The following is an 18,398-nucleotide window of genomic DNA, read 5'->3' on the forward strand; positions in this document are numbered from 1 at the left end:
ATACTGGGAGTGGTGGCCTTCGGATAACCGTCTATCAATAGTGATGAACATGTGGAAAGTGAACAACAATAAGCCATCATCGCGCCGCCGTTCATCGCTATACATAACCAGATTTGTGTTGTAAAAACCAATTTGGATGACAATACTTTATGCTGTGCCATCACACGGCTACTTTATATAAAAGGACAACGGCACAGAGAGCATCTATTGAGCATCAGTCTGGCCTCCACTAATACAGCAATGGGAAAGGTAAGTTTATTACATGTTGCTAAAAAAAAAGATAATTTTCTTTGGTTTATTTATATATACTTAGAGAAATACGACTTTTGCAGATCATATTCTACGAGGACAGGAATTTCCAGGGTCGCCATCATGAGTGCATGAGCGACTGTGCCGACCTGCACCCTTACTTCAACCGGTGCAACTCCATCCGAGTGGAGAGTGGCTGCTTCATGGTATACGACAGGCCCCACTACCTGGGCCACCAGTACTTCCTGCGCAGGGGGGAGTACTCCGACAACCAGCGCTTGATCGGCATCAATGACTGCATCCGCTCTTGCCGCATGATCCCCATGGTAAGAAATAAATGGAAGAAAGGCTTAAGATCCACCCCTGTAACCTGCAAAAACTCATAAATGCTCCCCTTGCAGCACCGTGGCTCCTACAAGATCAGGCTGTACGAGCGTCCGGACATGGGCGGCCAGATGCAGGAGATCAGCGACGACTGTCCCAACGTCCAGGACCGTCTACGGATGTCCGACATTAACTCGTGCAACGTGGTCGACGGCCACTGGCTGCTGTACGACCAACCCAACTACAGGGGGAGGACCTACTACCTGAGACCCGGCGAGTACCGCAGATACAGCGACTGGGGTGGTGCCAGCCCAAGGATCGGCTCTCTCAGGCGAATCACCGACTTTAACTAAGATCCTCATTCTTCCATCTGTTCCTAATAAACATGCTTGGCTTAAACTGTGTGTAAAGGTCATTGTACCCAAATGTCATCCTTGGGGAATCTCTTCATGTAATCAGAAAGCATTTGAATGGTTTAATTGACTTTATTTGTAGTATCTTACATACACAACATTTTGCACATCCCGTCTTTCACATTGTGATACGCCTGACTGATCCCACCCTGGGGCTCAAGCTTCCCCACTCATGAAACCTCCTGTACTGGCCCTGGAGCAGCAGGAACTGGCGCCCCCTGTAGTGAGGATGCTCGTAGAAGAGCCAGTTGCCTTCTGTCACGTTGCAGGAGTGCACATCGTTAAAATGGAAGCGCTCATACAGAGAAGGGCAGTCATCAGTCAGCTCCATCATGGTCCGTCCAAAGTCTGGGCGCTCGTAGATCGTCATCTTATGAGACCCTTTGTGCTGCTGGAAAGATTGCACTTATCAGTTGCTTCTGCTGTGAAATTTGGATTGTACCTTTAGGGGTCTTACCATGGTAATCACGCGGCAGGATCGAACACAGTCGTTGAATCCCATCCAGCGTTGGTAGTCTGGATAGTCGCCCTTTGTCAGAAAGTACTGGTAGCCCATGTAGTTGTTTTTCTCGTAGACCATCCAAGCTCCACTGTCCACCTTGATGGAGTTGCAGCGGCTGAAGTGGGAGTGCAGGTCCGAGCACTCGCTGCTGCACTCATAGGAGCGGCCCTGAAAGTTTCTATCCTCGTAGAAAATGATCTGTCAGGAATGGAGGAAGCGTTGGATCAAGTTAAGCACAAATGGAAAAGATTTGCCTCCACTTTTCTGATTTTGGTAAAGTAATTTACAGGAACATTAAAAAACAAATACACCAAGCAAAACGAGGAGCCTTACCTTCACCATTGTGTTGGCTAATTTTGGTCACACTGTAGCAGCAGCTGTGGGCTCCCGGCTGCATTTATAACCCACAGATGACCTGCAGCATTGTGATTCATAACAATGATCGGCCCTGTCAGCTTTTTTAAACACTGTACCCCACAATGCATTTCAGCTGTTTGCTTTGAGGTGCAGCTGCCACCTGCATTTGTTTGACGAATGAGCGCTCATGGAACTTGGAGCAATCTTCCAAGCATACGCATGGGTTGAACTGGACTGATGCAAATAAAAACACAAATTTTAAAAATCCCACTTTTTTTATTGTTAATGTTTCTTTTACCAACATTTTGCAAGCATGTTTAATTCTGCTCATGTTTTAGGGCCTCTCTTTCTAGAGGATACAGTTAACACCCATACTGTTTCTAGCCTTTGTTAGATCTGCTGTATATTCATCGGATGTATTTTAACATTTCAGAAGCGTCATTTTTATCACAACTCTAAATTTGTGGGAGCACTTCCACATCTGCCATGGTTCTGTGCAACAGACGTCCTCCATTGGCTTTTATAACAGTAAACAATTCACAGATTGTGATTCACTTTGGTGTCAGCGTGTCAACAGCTTGTTTTTGGATAGCCTCCAGGGTTTTGGTTCTTGCTTTTGTTTGATTGAAATCCCCCATATTGTGATTCTCTCTTTGGGGCTGAGCTCTAGAAAAGTAATTTTCAATACAGTCTGCATGAGACAGATTTAATACAGAGCAGCAGGGGCCACATCAGAGCTGTAAAGTTTCAATATTACCCAGATACTTGAAAATGGTCAAATCATACACATAACTACAGCATGTGCTGCATTTTTTCTGCAAAATTGATATTTTTATAATATCAAATCCTATTCCACAGCCAAATAAAAGGTATAAATCTAAACACCTCAACATTTTGACTTATGCTGTGCTGTCTAAACTAAAACTGAAGTAAACTTGCAGAGGAAGAAGGAAAAGTAAGTCTATCCATGTAAATTATCTGTATCCAAAGTCTGTTTGCTGTTTTGCTTATAAGTCCTCAACAAAACCTGGCAGGCCAGTCCAATATGGACAACAAAATATATGTAGGTGGGTCACCAAAATATGCATTTTGCTTTTTTCTAGCCTGCAAGCTTCCAAAGATTCCTGAGAACATCAAGTAAATCTTTGTTATAGGAGCAGAACGTATACAGGGGTGTCAAACTCCAGTCCTCAAGGGCTGGTGTCCTGCAACTTTTAGATGTGCCTCTGCTGCACCACAGCTGAATAGAATAATTAGGTCATTAGCAAGGCTCTGGAGAACTGATCTACACAAAGGGGAGGTAATGAGCCATTTCATTCCAGTGTTTTGTACCTGTTGCACATCTAAAAACTGCAGGACACCGGTCCTTGAGGACTGGAGTTTGACACCTGTGACGTATGAGACTTGTGATAGAGAATGATCAGGTTTTGGGACTTTATTGGACTTTATCACCTAATTAACTCCAAAATATCAATTTATCAATGAGGAAAGGCCAATATGGGTAAAATTGCGAAGTCTTCTTGAAAAACCAAAAAGTATTTTTTCAGCTGGACCAGCAGCAGGAGTTTTATTGATCAACTAGGACGGCAATACAGTTATCAAGATAGACTAGTTTCTTAACATCACTCAGAGACAGCAACCTTTCTGTTTTTGAAAAATCATGGAGGGGAAAGTTGAATACTTGAGAGAGCAGGTTATCGTGTTAATTAGAGTATATTTTCTGGTCAAAACTGTATTTTACGGTTGAACAAGAGTCAATGTAATCTTATCCAAAGTGTCATTAATGAAACCCCATAGAGCCAGAGAATTCTTGATATTTTTAGGAACAGTAATGAGAACTTCTGTCTTGTTTTTGTTCAAGAGAAAAATGTTTTTCATCAGTTAAGCATTTATATCTGCTAACTTGACTACAATCTTTGCATTTTGATGGTTTCTTTACATCTGATGAACATGTGAAACAGGGTATCATCTGTGTAGAATTGAAAATCAATATCATTTTTCCTGATTATATTGCGCAGGAGGAATATGTAGCATAAAAACAGAGGGGTTCCCATTTAAAAACCTTGTTGAATCCCATAACTAACTCTAGAAGGACTAATTGATGCACTATAACCACCAAAGTGAGCATGACTGGCAGATAATAATGCATCCATTTTGGTAGATAATCATTGCACAGTTCCCTTTCTGCACATGAGAGTTTATTGACAGGTGAGATCCACAACTTTAATAACATTGAGGGAGTATATTGTGAGTTAGAATGTATTTATAGCTTACGAGCTCAACATAATGTTGACTTTCCATGGAGGACACACCTGACTCTGTCCCTGTCCCACTGTTTTTCATCCAAAAGCACTGATTATATGAATATGTCATGCACTGGACATACTTGCATGTTTGTTTGCCAGTTCTACAAAAACAATGCATCCAACACATTAGTTCACCAGTTTGAAACCAGTTCATTTATTTTGCGTATCACAAATTAAGAGGTAAATTATACAGTGAGATTGGAATTAAAAGCAAACAATGAACAAAAGGCACAAAATCACAGATTCAGGATCAAAGATGAGGTTCCCCCTTTCTGCCTTCCACTGGTCATCATTAAACTCGTCGGCTGAAGAGAAACCATGAGAGTTAGGACTCTGTGATGCGTCTGATTGAGCTGAATCTGACGCCATTGCTGATTTCTCTGAGGTTCTTGTACTCCCCTGGCTTCAGATACAGCATCCTGCCCTCAAATTCAGGCAGCTCGAACATCAGCCAGTAGCCGTCCACCACGTTGCATGACTGCAGGTCCGACATGTTGTAGCTGTCCTGGATGGAGTCGCAGTCATCAGTCAGCTCGTGCATTTGGCCTTCGAAATTTGTTTTCTCGTAGATCCGCATCTTGAAGAGTCCAGTGTGCTGAGCAGGGCAGAAAACAAGCAACTTTAATTAGCAAAGCACTATTTTTTACATTTCAGGCAGTCATCATCTCTCATTGTTTGATACAATAGTGATTATTACCACAGGGACGATTCGGCAGGACTGAATGCAGTCATTGAACCCAATCGTATCCTGATACTCAGGATAGTCCCCTTTGGTCAGGAGGTACTGTTGGCCCCTGAAATTGGGTTGCTCGTAGACCATGAATATCCCACTCTCCACCCTGCAGGAGCTGCATCGTCTCAGGTGAGACGTGATTTCCGAGCAGTCACCGACGCACTCGTACGAGCGGCCCTGGAAGTTCCTCTCCTCAAAGAAAATAATCTGATCAGAAAGACATAGTTTTAGAGCTTTTTTTGGTCACCCCAAACACTCACCATTGATTTAAAGTACTGTGCATAAAACTATTAACTTTTTGGGAGTGTGTGGAGCAGTCTAGATAGTTTGCACCCTCCATTACCTTTCCGCTCATGATTTCTGTTGTTTTTCTCTCTGGCGCGCTGCCTTTTATGCATCATGTGACATCAAAAGAATCTGCCCCTCGATTGTACAAAATACCTGAGTCAGCTCATCATGGAAATCCCCACTATACTGCACATCAAAGCTGTGAACGCTGCAGCCTTCCTGATTAAAATGTATGGAGGCAAATGTTATGATGACATTGCAAAGTGAAATTATTGCATGTTAGCATTTTTCATTGAAGGACTGGCGGCGGGTTATGTTTGTTGGAGAATAAAAGATAACCTGAATAAATGCAAAAGCTTTTTTCAAATAATTTAATTTATTAAGGATAAAACCGTTATCTAATCCAATCTGATCCGAGTCGGAGCTCATAATTCGACAGAAAGGAAGGGAGTCTGGACAAAAATAGCAAATTATGGCAGACCAATACCAACTCAAGCAACCCACATCACGTTTGCCAAAAAACAATCTCAATGTTCTCCAAGAGTTTTTGTCAAATATTCTATAGGTTAAGATGCACGTCTCAACAAATCTACAGTTAAAATCATTTTAAATTTTAGAAAAACTTATATCAAACAGTCAAATGTAATCGTGGTAAAGTGATGCGCAACTCTATATTCTGGAATGGGTCTGGATACCTCAAGCGTCACCCAAGATAATCAACAGGTCGCTTACTACTTCTCTGTAGTTAGCAAAATAATTGATATTTAGAGATAAATCATTCAGTAAAAAAAACTGATGAGTTCAATGATACTCATTTGTGTCAAATTTGACATAAACAGATACATTTTCATCTCGCCAAGTTGTGCTTTGGCTAACGTGCATCTTTTGCTTTTTTTTTACCTTTTAGATGTATTCTGCCAAAATATGCAAAAGTGCCATTAGTCGGTATCACTCTGAAGCCACTGTCACATTGTTTTCTTTCTTGCCACATATGCCAGCATGTTGAAAACATGTGGCTCTAAACAAAATTAAATTTGTGAAAGTGACATCTGTCACGTCTTTTATCTACTTGTGTCACTTGTGGTGTGCTCCCGTTTGGAAAACTGCACATATATTGGGATCAAAATCTGTGGAATTCATAGAGTTCAACTAGGGACAAGGTAAGTAACTTTTTTCACCCCATCACTGTCCCATTTTATTTATTTACTCTTTTTTCATATTTAAGGTTCAATTACCAATCTAGGAGTTCATAATTGTTGCTCTACTGCTGCCCCAAAGTGGTCAGGTCAGTCAAAATAATAATAAAGTAGGTCGTGCTGTCAGTTTCACTTTTGATTTTTAAACATCCTGCCTGCCGAGTTGACTAAAGCGTCTGCATAGTGTGAAATGAGATTAAGTAACAATATTACAGGGTCATTCCTGCCATTTTTGAGTCGCAGTTTCATTGATTCTGTAGCAATGGTGCACATGTGCAACATAACATTGGTGGAATGGTTTGTACATAGTCACCGTTTCATTTCTAATTGCACAGTAAGGTGATCCTGGGATGCTCACATAGTTTTGTCTCCAATATATTTTTAATATGAACTGATGTAATTCCAATTTAAAGAGAACAGAGTCTTTAATCCCTGCTTGTCAAGTACAGAAAAGATGCAACAAAGATACTTCAAAAAATGTTTATTATTTTCTTTGATAGTTTCGATCACAGTTAACACACATCCATAATGCGTCTGATGGAGCTGATTCTCATGATGTTGCTCATTCCCAGTTCACGGAGGTTCCTGTACTCTCCTGGCCTCACATACATCATCCTGCCTCTGAAGTTGGTCTGCTCAAACATCAGCCAGTGGCCATCCATGACGTTGCAGGACTGGCAGTCAGACATGTAAAACCGATCTTGGAGAGACTCGCAGTCATCCATAAGCTCATGCATCTGACCGCCGAAGTTCTCTCTTTCGTAGATCCTCATCCTGAACTGTCCCCGGTGCTGTTAAAGGAAAACGAAAGATTTATTCTTTTCTTTTTTTGCTGGCTCGCCAATTCAAATCTCCTCCTTAAAGAGATAATACAAATATCATACCATGGGAATGATACGACAGGAGCGGATGGTGTCCATCATGGCCATACCCATTATGCCCATCATGTTTCCCATGTACTGAAAGTCAGGGTACTCTCCCCTCCTCAGGAAGATCTGGTTACCCATGAAATTGGGGCGGTCGTACCCCACGAAGCACCCGCTCTCGACCCTGCAGGAGTTGCAGCGATTCAGGTGCATGTGGATGTCGGAGCAGTCGCTGCTGCAGTCATAGGAACGGCCCTGGAAGCCCCTCTCCTCATAGAAAATGATCTGCAGCAAGGACACAGGAGAAAGGGTGAGACACCGCGGCTTGTGCCAAGGATGATTAAGTGTTCGGACCAATTTTCTCATACATGTTAAAGCCAATCAGAACCCTGAGTTTTTCCTTTTGCAGGATTTTTTTTTTTGACATGTAAACGGAGGACAAGTCGGATATTACCCTGCCCATGGTGACGGTTTTCGTTTTTCCAAATGATGCCAACCGGCGTTGCTTTTATATCCACCATCAGCTTCAGACCACCTAGTTCACCTTTGTTTGAAACATCATGACTCATCATTAGGTTCACGTGGCCTTGCATTGATTTCTTTTTACGCTACACCTCAATAGTTATTATTCTATGTTAACTGTAGTTGTGAAAGGTTACGCGAGGTCACAGAAATGTCATATTTATTTTCAGTTTTTTATGACAAAAAGCCAACACTTTCCTACTCTTCAGTTGACAAGATCTTGTTGTAGTTTTAGTCTTTTTCCAGATTCATTACTCATCCTTTATATGAGTATTTTTTTGGATAAAGAGATGAATTAAGTTGTAGGAGTTGCTGGAAGCAGGCATGAAACCCAATATTTAGCTGAGAATAAATGGATTATTGCAGATTCTGATGTACGCTAAAGTCTGCTACCCTATAGTGCAGCTCTGTGCCACAATATAGAGTGATGACTCAAAGCTTTCAGCACAAGCCATGTGGAAATGCTACGGCTGTGCAATGTATAAAAAGGGAAAGGGCCGATGTTGGTGCGCTGAATCTCACAATTAGCTCACAATTATCATGACCATGGGGAGGGTAAGTGAAATTTCCCAAACATCAGATGCAAAATGACTCAGATTGAAGATCAACTACTAGCTGATAATTTCTTCTGTGGTTTTTTTTTTTTTTGTAGATTATATTCTATGAGGACAGGAACTTCCAGGGTCGCTCCTATGAGACCAGCAGCGACTGCCCGGAGCTCACCTCCTACCTGAGCAGGTGTAACTCCTGCAGGGTGGAGAGTGGCCTCTTCATGGTCTACGAGAAACCCAACTTCATGGGCCTCCAGATGCTGGTGAGGAGGGGCGAATACCCCGACAACCAGCGGCTGATGGGAATAAGCGCGAGTGACTGCATCCGATCCTGCCGTATGATCCCTATGGTAAGTGGAGGACTTCCCCGTCAACAGGTCAATGTTGTCGTTTAAAAGTCTCACTCACCTTCTCACCACAGACGGCTGTTTGATTTCAGTGTAATTTCTCCCTCCACAGCAACGAGGACCCTTCCGACTGAAGATCTACGAGAGGGAGAACTTCGCAGGCCAGATGCACGAGCTGGTGGACGACTGTGAGAACATGATGGACCGCTTCCGTATTTCCGAGTGCCAGTCCTGCAACGTCATGGAGGGCCACTGGCTGATGTTCGAGCAGCCCAACTACAGGGGCAAGATGCTGTACCTGAGACCAGGAGAGTACAGGAACCTGAGGGAGATGGGGTTGAGCGGCTCCACGAGGTTCAGCTCCATTAGGCGCATCATGGACGCCTGTTAGCTCTGGAATGTAGCTGGTGAAAACCAGAATAAAGCAAGCTGAAATCCAGATGTGTTTGTACCTGTGCCTTATTCTGACCTAAACTAGATGGGAAAGGACGTGTTTCTGCCATTTCTAGCGCATTTATGGGAACTTTTTGAAAATAAAGCACAAGGTTTGGACAGTTTTGAAATTAAAGCACAAGGTTCATATTTCAACCCTTCATATTTCTAAAAGTTCCCATTAGCAGAACAATTACATTTAAAATGTTGATACGGTAGAACAACTAATAACGCCTTAAATTACAAATTTTAATAGGTCAAGCGTTGAATATATCATACTATGCATTAATATGCACAGCAAAACCGTCTTGGCATAAGATCTACAGCTACGGTCATCCTAAATTCCGACCGTGGGGAAACAACCAATCAGTGCAAAGGAAAATCAATGGTGCTCCTGGACTGGCTGCTTTGCAAAAAACAGCCAATAGCATGTCGAGTGGCATTGCTCCTATTTGGCTTACATATTTCAGCTTCCAAACTGTATTTTTTGAAATATATTTTACAAATGCTTTACAACGAGATCCATGAACTGGCGAGGTTTCCGTAAAAAATTGGTAGTCACATTCCAGAGAAATATCCACGAAGAGACCAATCTCTGAATAGACTGGAGTCCTCTGTTTTTAATGGATTCTGTCAGCAAATCAGTCTCAAAAATGAACACAAGGAACAGAACGAATGAGGAACTAAATGCTGGGTAACACAATTTAATTGCTTGAATGCAGTTAAACGCCTTCTGCGCAGAACGTTTTATTCAAATGTGCTCTTTAGATATCTGTGTGTGGACCATGTTGCCAAACTGTTCTGCGCAGTTGTTCATATATTGCAAACAGTTATCTCTTCCAGCTGTATGAATTAAGTCACTGATGTTGCAAGAATCCCTCATCCCAACCTACGGAGGTTATGGTGCAAAATTTATTTTTGACATATTTCTGTCTTCAAATCAAGCTGCAAAAACCGTCACCTTGAACTACATTTTGCATATATTGTTTTTAAATTGTTATTTATCTCTCTTCAATCAAACTAGTCATACACAGCTAGAATCAAAATTAACTTCCACTGGAAAACGAAACAGGCATCACTCTAAATATAACAGGACATAATAAAGGGGGGGAATTTTATTTTCTAAATAATTAAGGACAAATATTGGCACTATTCCAAATAAGTCCTTTTTACACTGACCAGCTTTTAGCATTTTTCCACTGGTATTTGGGTGAGTTCCTTTGTCAATGATCTCCAAGTGTTTGAAATTGGAAAGCCTCTTTGCCATCACCCTAATCTTTAGCTCTCTCCATAGAAACTCTATCAGAATCAAATCAGTATTCTGGACTTATAATAGCTACAACTTTTTAATAGTGTGGGGGGAAAAAACCAGTAAAATAATATCAAAGCTCTAAAAACTGTAATAAAAAAAACACCCAGACATTATTTAATTTTCACAGTGTACTGTTCAGGTTATATAATTCACATATCCCCTTTCCAGGACATTCTACTGACTATGCCCACAATAAAACTGCAAAAAACCTCACTGTTGAAATAAAAAACAATAGCAAATTTATGTAAGATTCCTAAAATACAGATTCAGATGCAGTTAAATGTGAAAGAATATGATTATTTTTTGTCATCCATGCTGTTTGCAGATGATCCTCTATTGTTCCAGCATGTGTTTGATAGAGGCTCATCATGAAGCTGGAACAAAGGCAAATCAAATGACACCAAGCTGTTTCTGCTGATATGCAAATCCAGCTCATTTGGGTATCAAAGACTTGCCACGCTCTGCACATTTTCTTTACGGATAAATACTTTGATGGGCCTGCAGCAAAGAATCAGGTTTACATTGCAGCCAAATGGGGAAGGTAAGATCTTCCACTGGGGTAAAGTGTTTAAAAAGCTACACAGAAAAAATGTACTCATGCTTTCCCCTTGCAGATCACGTTTTTTGAGGAGAAGAAATTCCAGGGCCGCTGCTACAACTGCAGCAGTGACTGCGCCGACCTGCACACGCACTTCAGCCGCTGCAACTCCATCCGGGTGGAGAGCGGCGTGTGGGTGATCTACGAAAGGCCCAGCTACAAAGGTTTCCAGTACATCCTCAGCCCCGGGGAGTACGCTGACAGCCAGCAGTGGATGGCCTTCAGCGACAGCGTCAAATCCTGCCGTGCTGTGAAGAACGTGAGAGTTTGGATGCAAAGGCTTCAGAAAACACCTGTCTTAGTTGAATTTAAGATTATCCTGACAATGACCCTCCCCCTTATGTTTGTTTTTAGATTTATGGCAGTTCCTGGAAGCTGAGGCTCTATGAGAGACCAGATTTCGGAGGGCAGGTGGTGGACTGCTCTGACGACATCACCTCGGCTTACGATACCTACAAGATGCGCGAGGCCTACTCCTGTGTGGTGACAGATGGCGCCTGGGTGTTGTACGACCTTCCCAACTACAGGGGGCATCAGTACCTCCTGGAGAGGGGAGAATACCGGCAGCACATCGACTGGGGGGCATCGTCTCCTGGTATCGGCTCCTTCCGCAGGATCACAGAGTTTTAAGTGATGGAAGCTTCTTCTAAATGCCTGCACAACCAATAAAATTAAAGCAAAGCCTGACTTGTGTCTTCATTAGAGTTTATTAGAGTTCTGGTCAGAAGTGTATACGCTCATCATTTGCATGAAAGTCATGAATATTTGAATGTACCTGGCATTTGAGGATATAGTCCAAAAATGTTCAAAAGGACTTTGGGTCAAAGTCTGTTGTCCCAGTTACATTTATCCCAAAACCAGTTCTGATGTTGGTGTGATTGATTGTCTAGGTTGTCATCCATTTACTACAAACCAATGCACTGCTAATTTCAGTCAAACTTGATAGTATTCATTTTGGAGCAGCACCTTTCTTGACTTTACCCTCTATGTCCATGTCTACGATAAACTGATGCATCAGCACCTTCCAGATGTAATAAAGTCTTCCAGGACATCCTAGAGTCCTGGAACTTTCCACTCTGCTCCTCCACACTAGCAGCAGCAGAAATCAGCAAACACTAGGTAGAACTGCTGAACTTACCATATGAACTCCTAAGGGCGATTATAGATGGCATAATCACAACAGCATTGTTATGATTATGTGCTGAAGGTGGAGTGTCTGAAAGACAGAGGTCCAACGTCAAGGATTAAATTGCTAAGTAAAATTTATTTTATGTTATGTTTGATATATGTAGCATTTTTATAAAATTAAAGGTAACATACTTACTTGATTGTGCTGTGAAATGGCTGAAGTCACATGTACGTGCAGGAAGTAGGGGATGTATCCAAGTGTTAAAGGTGGGGAAAGAAAATTTGGCACAAACATAAGACAATTTGTGTTTGCTCGAATATTTTTTTGTTGTAGGCATTCTTCTTGGTAATAATTCTTACACCGCTGAAATTCCCTTTTACTTCTCCTTCAGTGATGCCACACTTGTAAGGAAAATGTGAGCTATGGCTTGTACAGCCGAGTTCAGTAACGAGTAATGTCTGCTTAGATGAAATTGAGGTTTTTGGCTTCTATGCAAAACGCTGTATGGTGTATAACTGACCACACACATGACACTGAATGCTAGGGTGAAACATAGTGGTGGCAATATTATGCTACATGGATGTGTTCCTCCAAGGCAATTCTGGAAAAAGTTGCAAAAGGTTTAAGATTGAGGTAAAGGCTCTCCTTCTGGTACGAGGACAACCCTAAACATACAGCCAGACCTAGATCCGATTTGGGATCTATTGGAAAGTCTTCACTTCACTAGCAAGAACTACTTTCTTAGCAGTTCAATAAAACTTTAGACATATTATTTTCTGTTTCCAAGTAGAAGTCAACAGTCAGACATATTGAATGTAAAACGTTTATGAAATAGATGGTGCAGTCCAGGGTCTGCACAGCCTCTGGTGCTTTCCTACCTTCCTGCTGGGTCACTGACTCAGCTCTAGGCGCTTCACTACAACCCAAATGTCCTGCAGTGCCCTTGTTTTTGTCAGCACTCTCTGCTGCATCCAGCGGCTTTGGGCCTCTTTGTTCAGGGAAACAGGAGTCACTGCTTCAGAACAATGTGATCCGCCTGGATCAATTTTTGAATCGCTGATTGAAAAATCCACTTTGCACAAAGCAAACCATGTGCTTGGCTTTATTGTTCTTGCTCTGTATAAAGAGCATACCGGAGGTGGCAGGTGTAATATTTTATTCACCACACCAAACTTATTGAAATTAACTATGGAAAAGGTAATGTGATCATTTAATATATACACATGTTAGAGTCGCCGACTTAACCTGGTGTTTGTGTTTCAGATCATCTTCTACGAGGATAGAAACTTTCAGGGTCGATATCATGAAAGCAGCAACGACTTCAGCGATCTGCACACGTACGTCAGCCGCTGCAACTCCATCAAAGTCCTGGGCGGGTTCTGGGTGGTCTACGAGAAACCCAACTACATGGGCCACCAGTATGTGCTGAGTCCAGGAGAGTATCCAGACTACCAGTACTGGCTGGGTATCAATGATGCAGTCAGGTCTTGCCGTGTCGTTAGACATGTAAGTGGTTTTTCTATCACAAACAACACAAATGAACCACTTCTTCGGCATGTTTTCAGAGTGGATTTTCTTTCTTGACACTCCAAGGTGGGAAATATGTGGCGGATGAAGATTTGGGAGAAGCCAAACTTTGAGGGCGAGTCTGTGGAGCTTTCGGACAACATGCCCACCTTCCATGAGCGCTGGCAGACCAGAGACGTCCAGTCCTGCAAAGTGTTTGAGGGGGCCTGGATCTTCTACGAACACCCCAACTACAGGGGGCGCCAGTACCTGCTGGAGAAGGGCGAGTACAGGCGGTACTCGGAGTGGGGAGGCAGGCAGCCCAATGTGGGCTCAGTGCGCCGGGTGAAGAACTAAGTTCTAAACTGCTCTGTATGCATCTGGGGAATAAAATCAGGATGGAAATGTGATGTTTTTTGTTATCAGTTGTTTCAAACTGTTGTAGTTTATAACATATATCAGCCAACAAGAATAAAATACATTTATAAACTTCTAGTTTAGCAAAAAAGGTAGTTATATATTTTTGAGAGTCTGAGTCTTTGCCATCGCTGAGGAGGAATTTTGTCCCACTTTTCTTTGCACAATTATTTTTAATTTAATCACAATAAAGAATTTTTGAGTGTTAGCTACTACATCTCAATCATATTTAGGTCCAGACTTTGACTAGACAAATCCAAAATATAATTTTTTTTTTATTTTATTTTATGTATTCATTTATTTTTAACCATTCAGAAGTGGATTTGGCATAATTGATGGTTCTGTCAGCTACAAGCATTATTTGTTCATAAGAAGTGAAAGCACCCCAGACCATCACACTACCACCACCAGGTTTGACACAAGGCATTATCTTTGTTTTTTTTTAAATGCTGTATTGGTTTTCACTGCAGATGTAGAGATAATGCAGCTTCTAAAACCAGAGTATTGGAGGCTGTTTTTGACCTATGCCTTTCTTGAAGTTAAATTATGATCTCTGACCTCAACTAAGGCAGATGAAGTCCACAGATCTTTACAGATGTCTCTTTGTGTTCTTCTGTGATGTGTCTTTGGATTAAGTCCAGCTCCACGATTTGTGGATGTTGTATTTTACTTTGTTTTGCTGGAGTCCAAAAGCCTCCGAAATGGTTCCAGATTGATGGAAGTTTGTGATTTGTTGCTTTTTGGGATCTACTCCATGCTGTCAGACAGGTTCTATTGATGTGAAGTATTTAATAGTGACTAAAGAGCCCAAAGATTTTAAGTCCAATCATTTTCACAACACTATGTCTGTTTAATGGTATGGATGTTCGGAGTTTGCATCTTTTGAGCGAAATATCAGCATCAACAAAACATGTCAGGAAACAATTGCCAAATCAGCTGCTGCATTAATCGAGAGCTCATTTGAATGACAGCAATTGTGCTGGTTTTGCATTTCATCAGCCTTTATATAAAGGTGGTGGATCGGTGATGCAGTGTGAATTAGGTGGGGGACTTTCATTTGATCTGCTTTGGAGGACCATAACGTCGCCTAATCATGGAGCGCACAGGGAAGGTGAGTACAGGGACTTTTCTGCTACATTAAAGAGCTTGTTTTTTACTAAATATTCTCCACCATGGTGATCAGTTTACCTGGCTAGTTGCTTTAAACCAACATGCTTTTGCTGATTCTGGTATCAGTGCATCTGTGTTAAGAAGAAAAAGCTCAGAAAAACTGTTGAATTTAATGAAAAAAACAATATATTTGCACAAAATTGTTATTGTAATTTTTTTTTTTCTTTTTGACTTTCTAAAAAAAAGTTAATATGCATCATGTTTCTCTGAAACAGTTTCAGGATAATCTCTAATATAGCAATAGATTATCTCAGTTTATTCATAAGGAATGACCTGTTTCATAATGTTGTAATTAATAATGGAAAACAAAATGAAAGAGAATAACATCAAATTTTTCTAAAAATATTTGGTTCAACCATACTGTATATATACTGTATATAATACAATTATTTTTGTTTAGAAATCTATAAAATACAAAGTTAAAATACAATTTAGATTTTTAATTATTTTAAAATTAGTTGATTATTTAATATTTTAATTATTTCATTAAAGTAGTCAGAAAATGTAAAGTAATATTTTATGTGTCTGAGGAATTAATTCAGTATTACATTGTGTAACAAAACAAATACCAAGTGTTTCACTGTTTTCAATGTATCAAGTAGAATAGAACAGAAATATTCTTTATTGTCCCACACAGGGGAAACCCAGGTAAAGGTGTAATCGCATTCGATGTGGCATTTTTGATTTCATAACATATTCTTGTCTAAATCTGGTGATTCTCCTATTTTACCACTGGAGGGCGACATTATACTCTAGCTTGAAATCTGCTCCAAGAGCAAAGTTCATTCAGAGGCAGAATTTTAATGAACACATTTTGTTAAGTCGTCACAGAAACAGACATGTAAATGCATTGCTACATCATAGTAAAAGGTTGGTGCTAGAGAAAGTATAAGGAACTTTAAACTTATCTTGACTTGGGTAAAATCTTTAATGCTCTTTAATTAGTGTTTGCTTGCACTTTGGTACTGGTACTGGCGGCCATTGTTGTGGATGCAGAAGTTAGTCAGGTATCTCTAACTGAGACCTCCTCTTTTAGATTTTCTTCTACGAGGACAAGAACTTCCAGGGCCGCTCCTTTGAATGCAGCAGTGACTGTCCTGAGCTCAGCTCCCACTTCAGCCGCTGCAACTCCATTCGAGTGGATGGTGGGACCTGGGTCATCTATGAGAGACCCCAGTATATGGGCTACCAGTATGTACTGTTTAAAGGGGAGTACCCCATCTTCCAGAGCTGGAATGGCTTCAGTGACACCATCCGTTCCTGTCGCCTCATCAGACATGTAAGTCCTGGCAGATGTTTTAGGAAAAAGGTTCTGGTTTCTAATACATAACAAAATAAATGTTCTTATTTTAACTGATTTCTTGATTGTTCACCATCCAAGCCACCCAGCACGTGCAGGATCCGCATCTATGAACGTCCGGACTTCAGCGGCCAGATGATGGAGTTCAACGAAGACCTCTCTGACCTGCAGGACCGCTGGCGCCAGCACGAAGTCCACTCAGCTCACGTCCAAGACGGGCTCTGGATCTTCTATGAGAATCCAAGCTACAGGGGACGGCAGTACCTGCTGGAAAAAGGTGAATACAGGCGCCATTCGGAGTGGGGGGCCCTCCATCCGGCGGTCGGCTCCATTCGACGTGTCGTGGACTTATAAACCTCCTCTTCAGCTTTGTGATTCCCTTCTCTTATCTTTCACTTCTAAACCTTCATACTAATAAAATATAGACAAACTGCAACAGAATATGTTTTTTTTAATTTATTTTTCATTTAAAAGTCTTAAAAACATGAATGTTTTCTAGAGATACCACAGCACCACTTGTGTGGTAACTCTAATTGAGTGACCTGCAGAAAGGCAAGAAGGTGAAAGGTCAAATCTGACAGGTTTGTGTGCACTACAGCAGATATGGGTTTAGGTGTGTATCTATTTTGTTGTAGCATCAACACTCGTCTGCTTCACTTGACTGGCATGAGCTCTGATCCAATTAAAATTAAAGTGTATCGCCACCCTAAACAGGAAGGAAGGAAAGAGAGAAACAGCTTAAAAGAAACTGAACATTCACATAAACAAATGATTTTTAACGATGGAGATGCTTAAATATAGAGATAAAACGTTTTTATCCATCAACCTTTTTTATTTCATGAGTTTCATTATGCCCATTTCTCAATCGTTTACAACATTTTTTCTTTGATGTAGTCATGGTGAGCTTTGTCCTTTGGGAGGTAGCTTATCTGATGTACAGCTGTTCACTAGGGTCACTGTTATTTAGTTTCCACTATCTAGAAGACACTATCTATGTTAATCCAATCAAATATCAAATCAATATCTTTGCCTTTTTTTCCCTTTACGTAATTTGTAAACAAAAACAAGTGATGACTTAGACGTCCAACAATAAGGAGAAAAAGGTCATGCTTGCATCACAATCTGCAGATATGCTTGATAATCAGCTGTGAGACGACAGTGCAATTTCCTGTGACAGGATATGTTGTTTTATATCATGCTTGTTGATCTGCCAGAACGGAAGAATGAAACGGGCCCATGTGGCGTCGTGCACAGGAGTCGACGTGTGGCGGCCGAATAAACAGGAGACGTTGCAAATCAGTAACAGAGCTGCTGAGCTCAGCTGTTGTTCGAACTGGGACTTTTATCACACGCAGATCCGTTTCTGCCATCTCCCGACGCTGACCGGGCATTTTTTGTTTTTTTTTTGCTTTTTTTGAGAGGAGTGCAAACAATCAGTGCAGCTCTACAGAGAAAAAAACGAGGGGAAAAGTCCACTCAGGTCATCAGACACTGGGAGTTTCTTTGACCACCAATGGGATTTTCAGCTACTAAAATCCCAGTAAGAACCTCGTCTATTCCTCATTAAACAATCTGAATACAAAGTGTAAAGATTCAAAGTGTAAAGATGAATAAATTGTTATCCGGGATGGACTTACAGAGAGGTTAAAAGTGCAAAAATTGTGTTTGCCCTTGACTGTAACCAGTTGGTTCTCTCTCAGTTCTTCTTTGATCAGTGGCAGGAACTGAGGATTTTCTGGCATCGCAAAAGCCGCAAAAGGAACATTGGATTGTGCTGCATCATAGCTGCAGCTGACCTTTAATCTTCTTATGTGCATATCTGGATTAAAATCCCCCCTAACTACAGTGGGTTTGTTCTCTCTATTGTGCAGAGCCATCAG

At 41.2% G+C, this 18,398-nt stretch overlaps 8 protein-coding genes across 8 annotated transcripts; 5 read left to right on the forward strand and 3 right to left on the reverse strand.

Annotated features, from left to right (window-relative positions):
• Positions 1-215: 215 nt before the first annotated feature.
• On the forward strand, positions 216-972 carry LOC116715558 (gamma-crystallin M2-like). The gene is made up of 3 exons (XM_032556021.1): positions 216-249; positions 333-575; positions 651-972. Exons 1-3 carry the CDS (start codon positions 241-243, stop codon positions 924-926), a joined length of 528 nt encoding a protein of 175 aa, XP_032411912.1. The 5' UTR covers positions 216-240; the 3' UTR covers positions 927-972.
• Positions 973-1,034: 62 nt separating this feature from the next.
• On the reverse strand, positions 1,035-1,879 carry LOC116715560 (gamma-crystallin M2-like). Its single transcript, XM_032556023.1, has 3 exons — positions 1,822-1,879; positions 1,444-1,686; positions 1,035-1,374 (listed from the first exon to the last, which is right to left on the reverse strand). The coding sequence occupies exons 1-3, from the start codon at positions 1,828-1,830 to the stop codon at positions 1,105-1,107; spliced, it is 522 nt and encodes a 173-aa protein (XP_032411914.1). The 5' UTR covers positions 1,831-1,879; the 3' UTR covers positions 1,035-1,104.
• Positions 1,880-4,277: 2,398 nt separating this feature from the next.
• On the reverse strand, positions 4,278-5,282 carry LOC116716294 (gamma-crystallin M3-like). Its single transcript, XM_032557214.1, has 3 exons — positions 5,228-5,282; positions 4,849-5,117; positions 4,278-4,746 (listed from the first exon to the last, which is right to left on the reverse strand). Exons 1-3 carry the CDS (start codon positions 5,280-5,282, stop codon positions 4,477-4,479), a joined length of 594 nt encoding a protein of 197 aa, XP_032413105.1. The 3' UTR covers positions 4,278-4,476.
• A 1,552-nt stretch (positions 5,283-6,834) lies between these two features.
• On the reverse strand, positions 6,835-7,716 carry LOC116715554 (gamma-crystallin M3-like). Its single transcript, XM_032556016.1, has 3 exons — positions 7,689-7,716; positions 7,253-7,519; positions 6,835-7,159 (listed from the first exon to the last, which is right to left on the reverse strand). The coding sequence occupies exons 1-3, from the start codon at positions 7,695-7,697 to the stop codon at positions 6,881-6,883; spliced, it is 555 nt and encodes a 184-aa protein (XP_032411907.1). The 5' UTR covers positions 7,698-7,716; the 3' UTR covers positions 6,835-6,880.
• A 535-nt stretch (positions 7,717-8,251) lies between these two features.
• Positions 8,252-9,093, forward strand: LOC116715555 (gamma-crystallin M3-like). The gene is made up of 3 exons (XM_032556017.1): positions 8,252-8,311; positions 8,409-8,657; positions 8,767-9,093. Exons 1-3 carry the CDS (start codon positions 8,297-8,299, stop codon positions 9,043-9,045), a joined length of 543 nt encoding a protein of 180 aa, XP_032411908.1. The 5' UTR covers positions 8,252-8,296; the 3' UTR covers positions 9,046-9,093.
• Positions 9,094-10,891: 1,798 nt separating this feature from the next.
• On the forward strand, positions 10,892-11,683 carry LOC116715559 (gamma-crystallin M2-like). Its single transcript, XM_032556022.1, has 3 exons — positions 10,892-10,939; positions 11,013-11,255; positions 11,351-11,683. The coding sequence occupies exons 1-3, from the start codon at positions 10,931-10,933 to the stop codon at positions 11,624-11,626; spliced, it is 528 nt and encodes a 175-aa protein (XP_032411913.1). The 5' UTR covers positions 10,892-10,930; the 3' UTR covers positions 11,627-11,683.
• Positions 11,684-13,222: 1,539 nt separating this feature from the next.
• On the forward strand, positions 13,223-14,041 carry LOC116715561 (gamma-crystallin S-1-like). Its single transcript, XM_032556024.1, has 3 exons — positions 13,223-13,322; positions 13,389-13,631; positions 13,719-14,041. The coding sequence occupies exons 1-3, from the start codon at positions 13,314-13,316 to the stop codon at positions 13,986-13,988; spliced, it is 522 nt and encodes a 173-aa protein (XP_032411915.1). The 5' UTR covers positions 13,223-13,313; the 3' UTR covers positions 13,989-14,041.
• Positions 14,042-14,782: 741 nt separating this feature from the next.
• LOC116715556 (gamma-crystallin M2-like) lies at positions 14,783-16,959 on the forward strand. The gene is made up of 3 exons (XM_032556019.1): positions 14,783-15,159; positions 16,255-16,497; positions 16,600-16,959. The coding sequence occupies exons 1-3, from the start codon at positions 15,142-15,144 to the stop codon at positions 16,870-16,872; spliced, it is 534 nt and encodes a 177-aa protein (XP_032411910.1). The 5' UTR covers positions 14,783-15,141; the 3' UTR covers positions 16,873-16,959.
• The last annotated feature ends 1,439 nt before the right edge of the window (positions 16,960-18,398 follow it).

The sequence above is a fragment of the Xiphophorus hellerii genome, chromosome 24, assembly GCF_003331165.1.
Source record: "Xiphophorus hellerii strain 12219 chromosome 24, Xiphophorus_hellerii-4.1, whole genome shotgun sequence".
In the NCBI taxonomy this organism is placed as follows: Eukaryota; Metazoa; Chordata; class Actinopteri; order Cyprinodontiformes; family Poeciliidae; genus Xiphophorus; species Xiphophorus hellerii.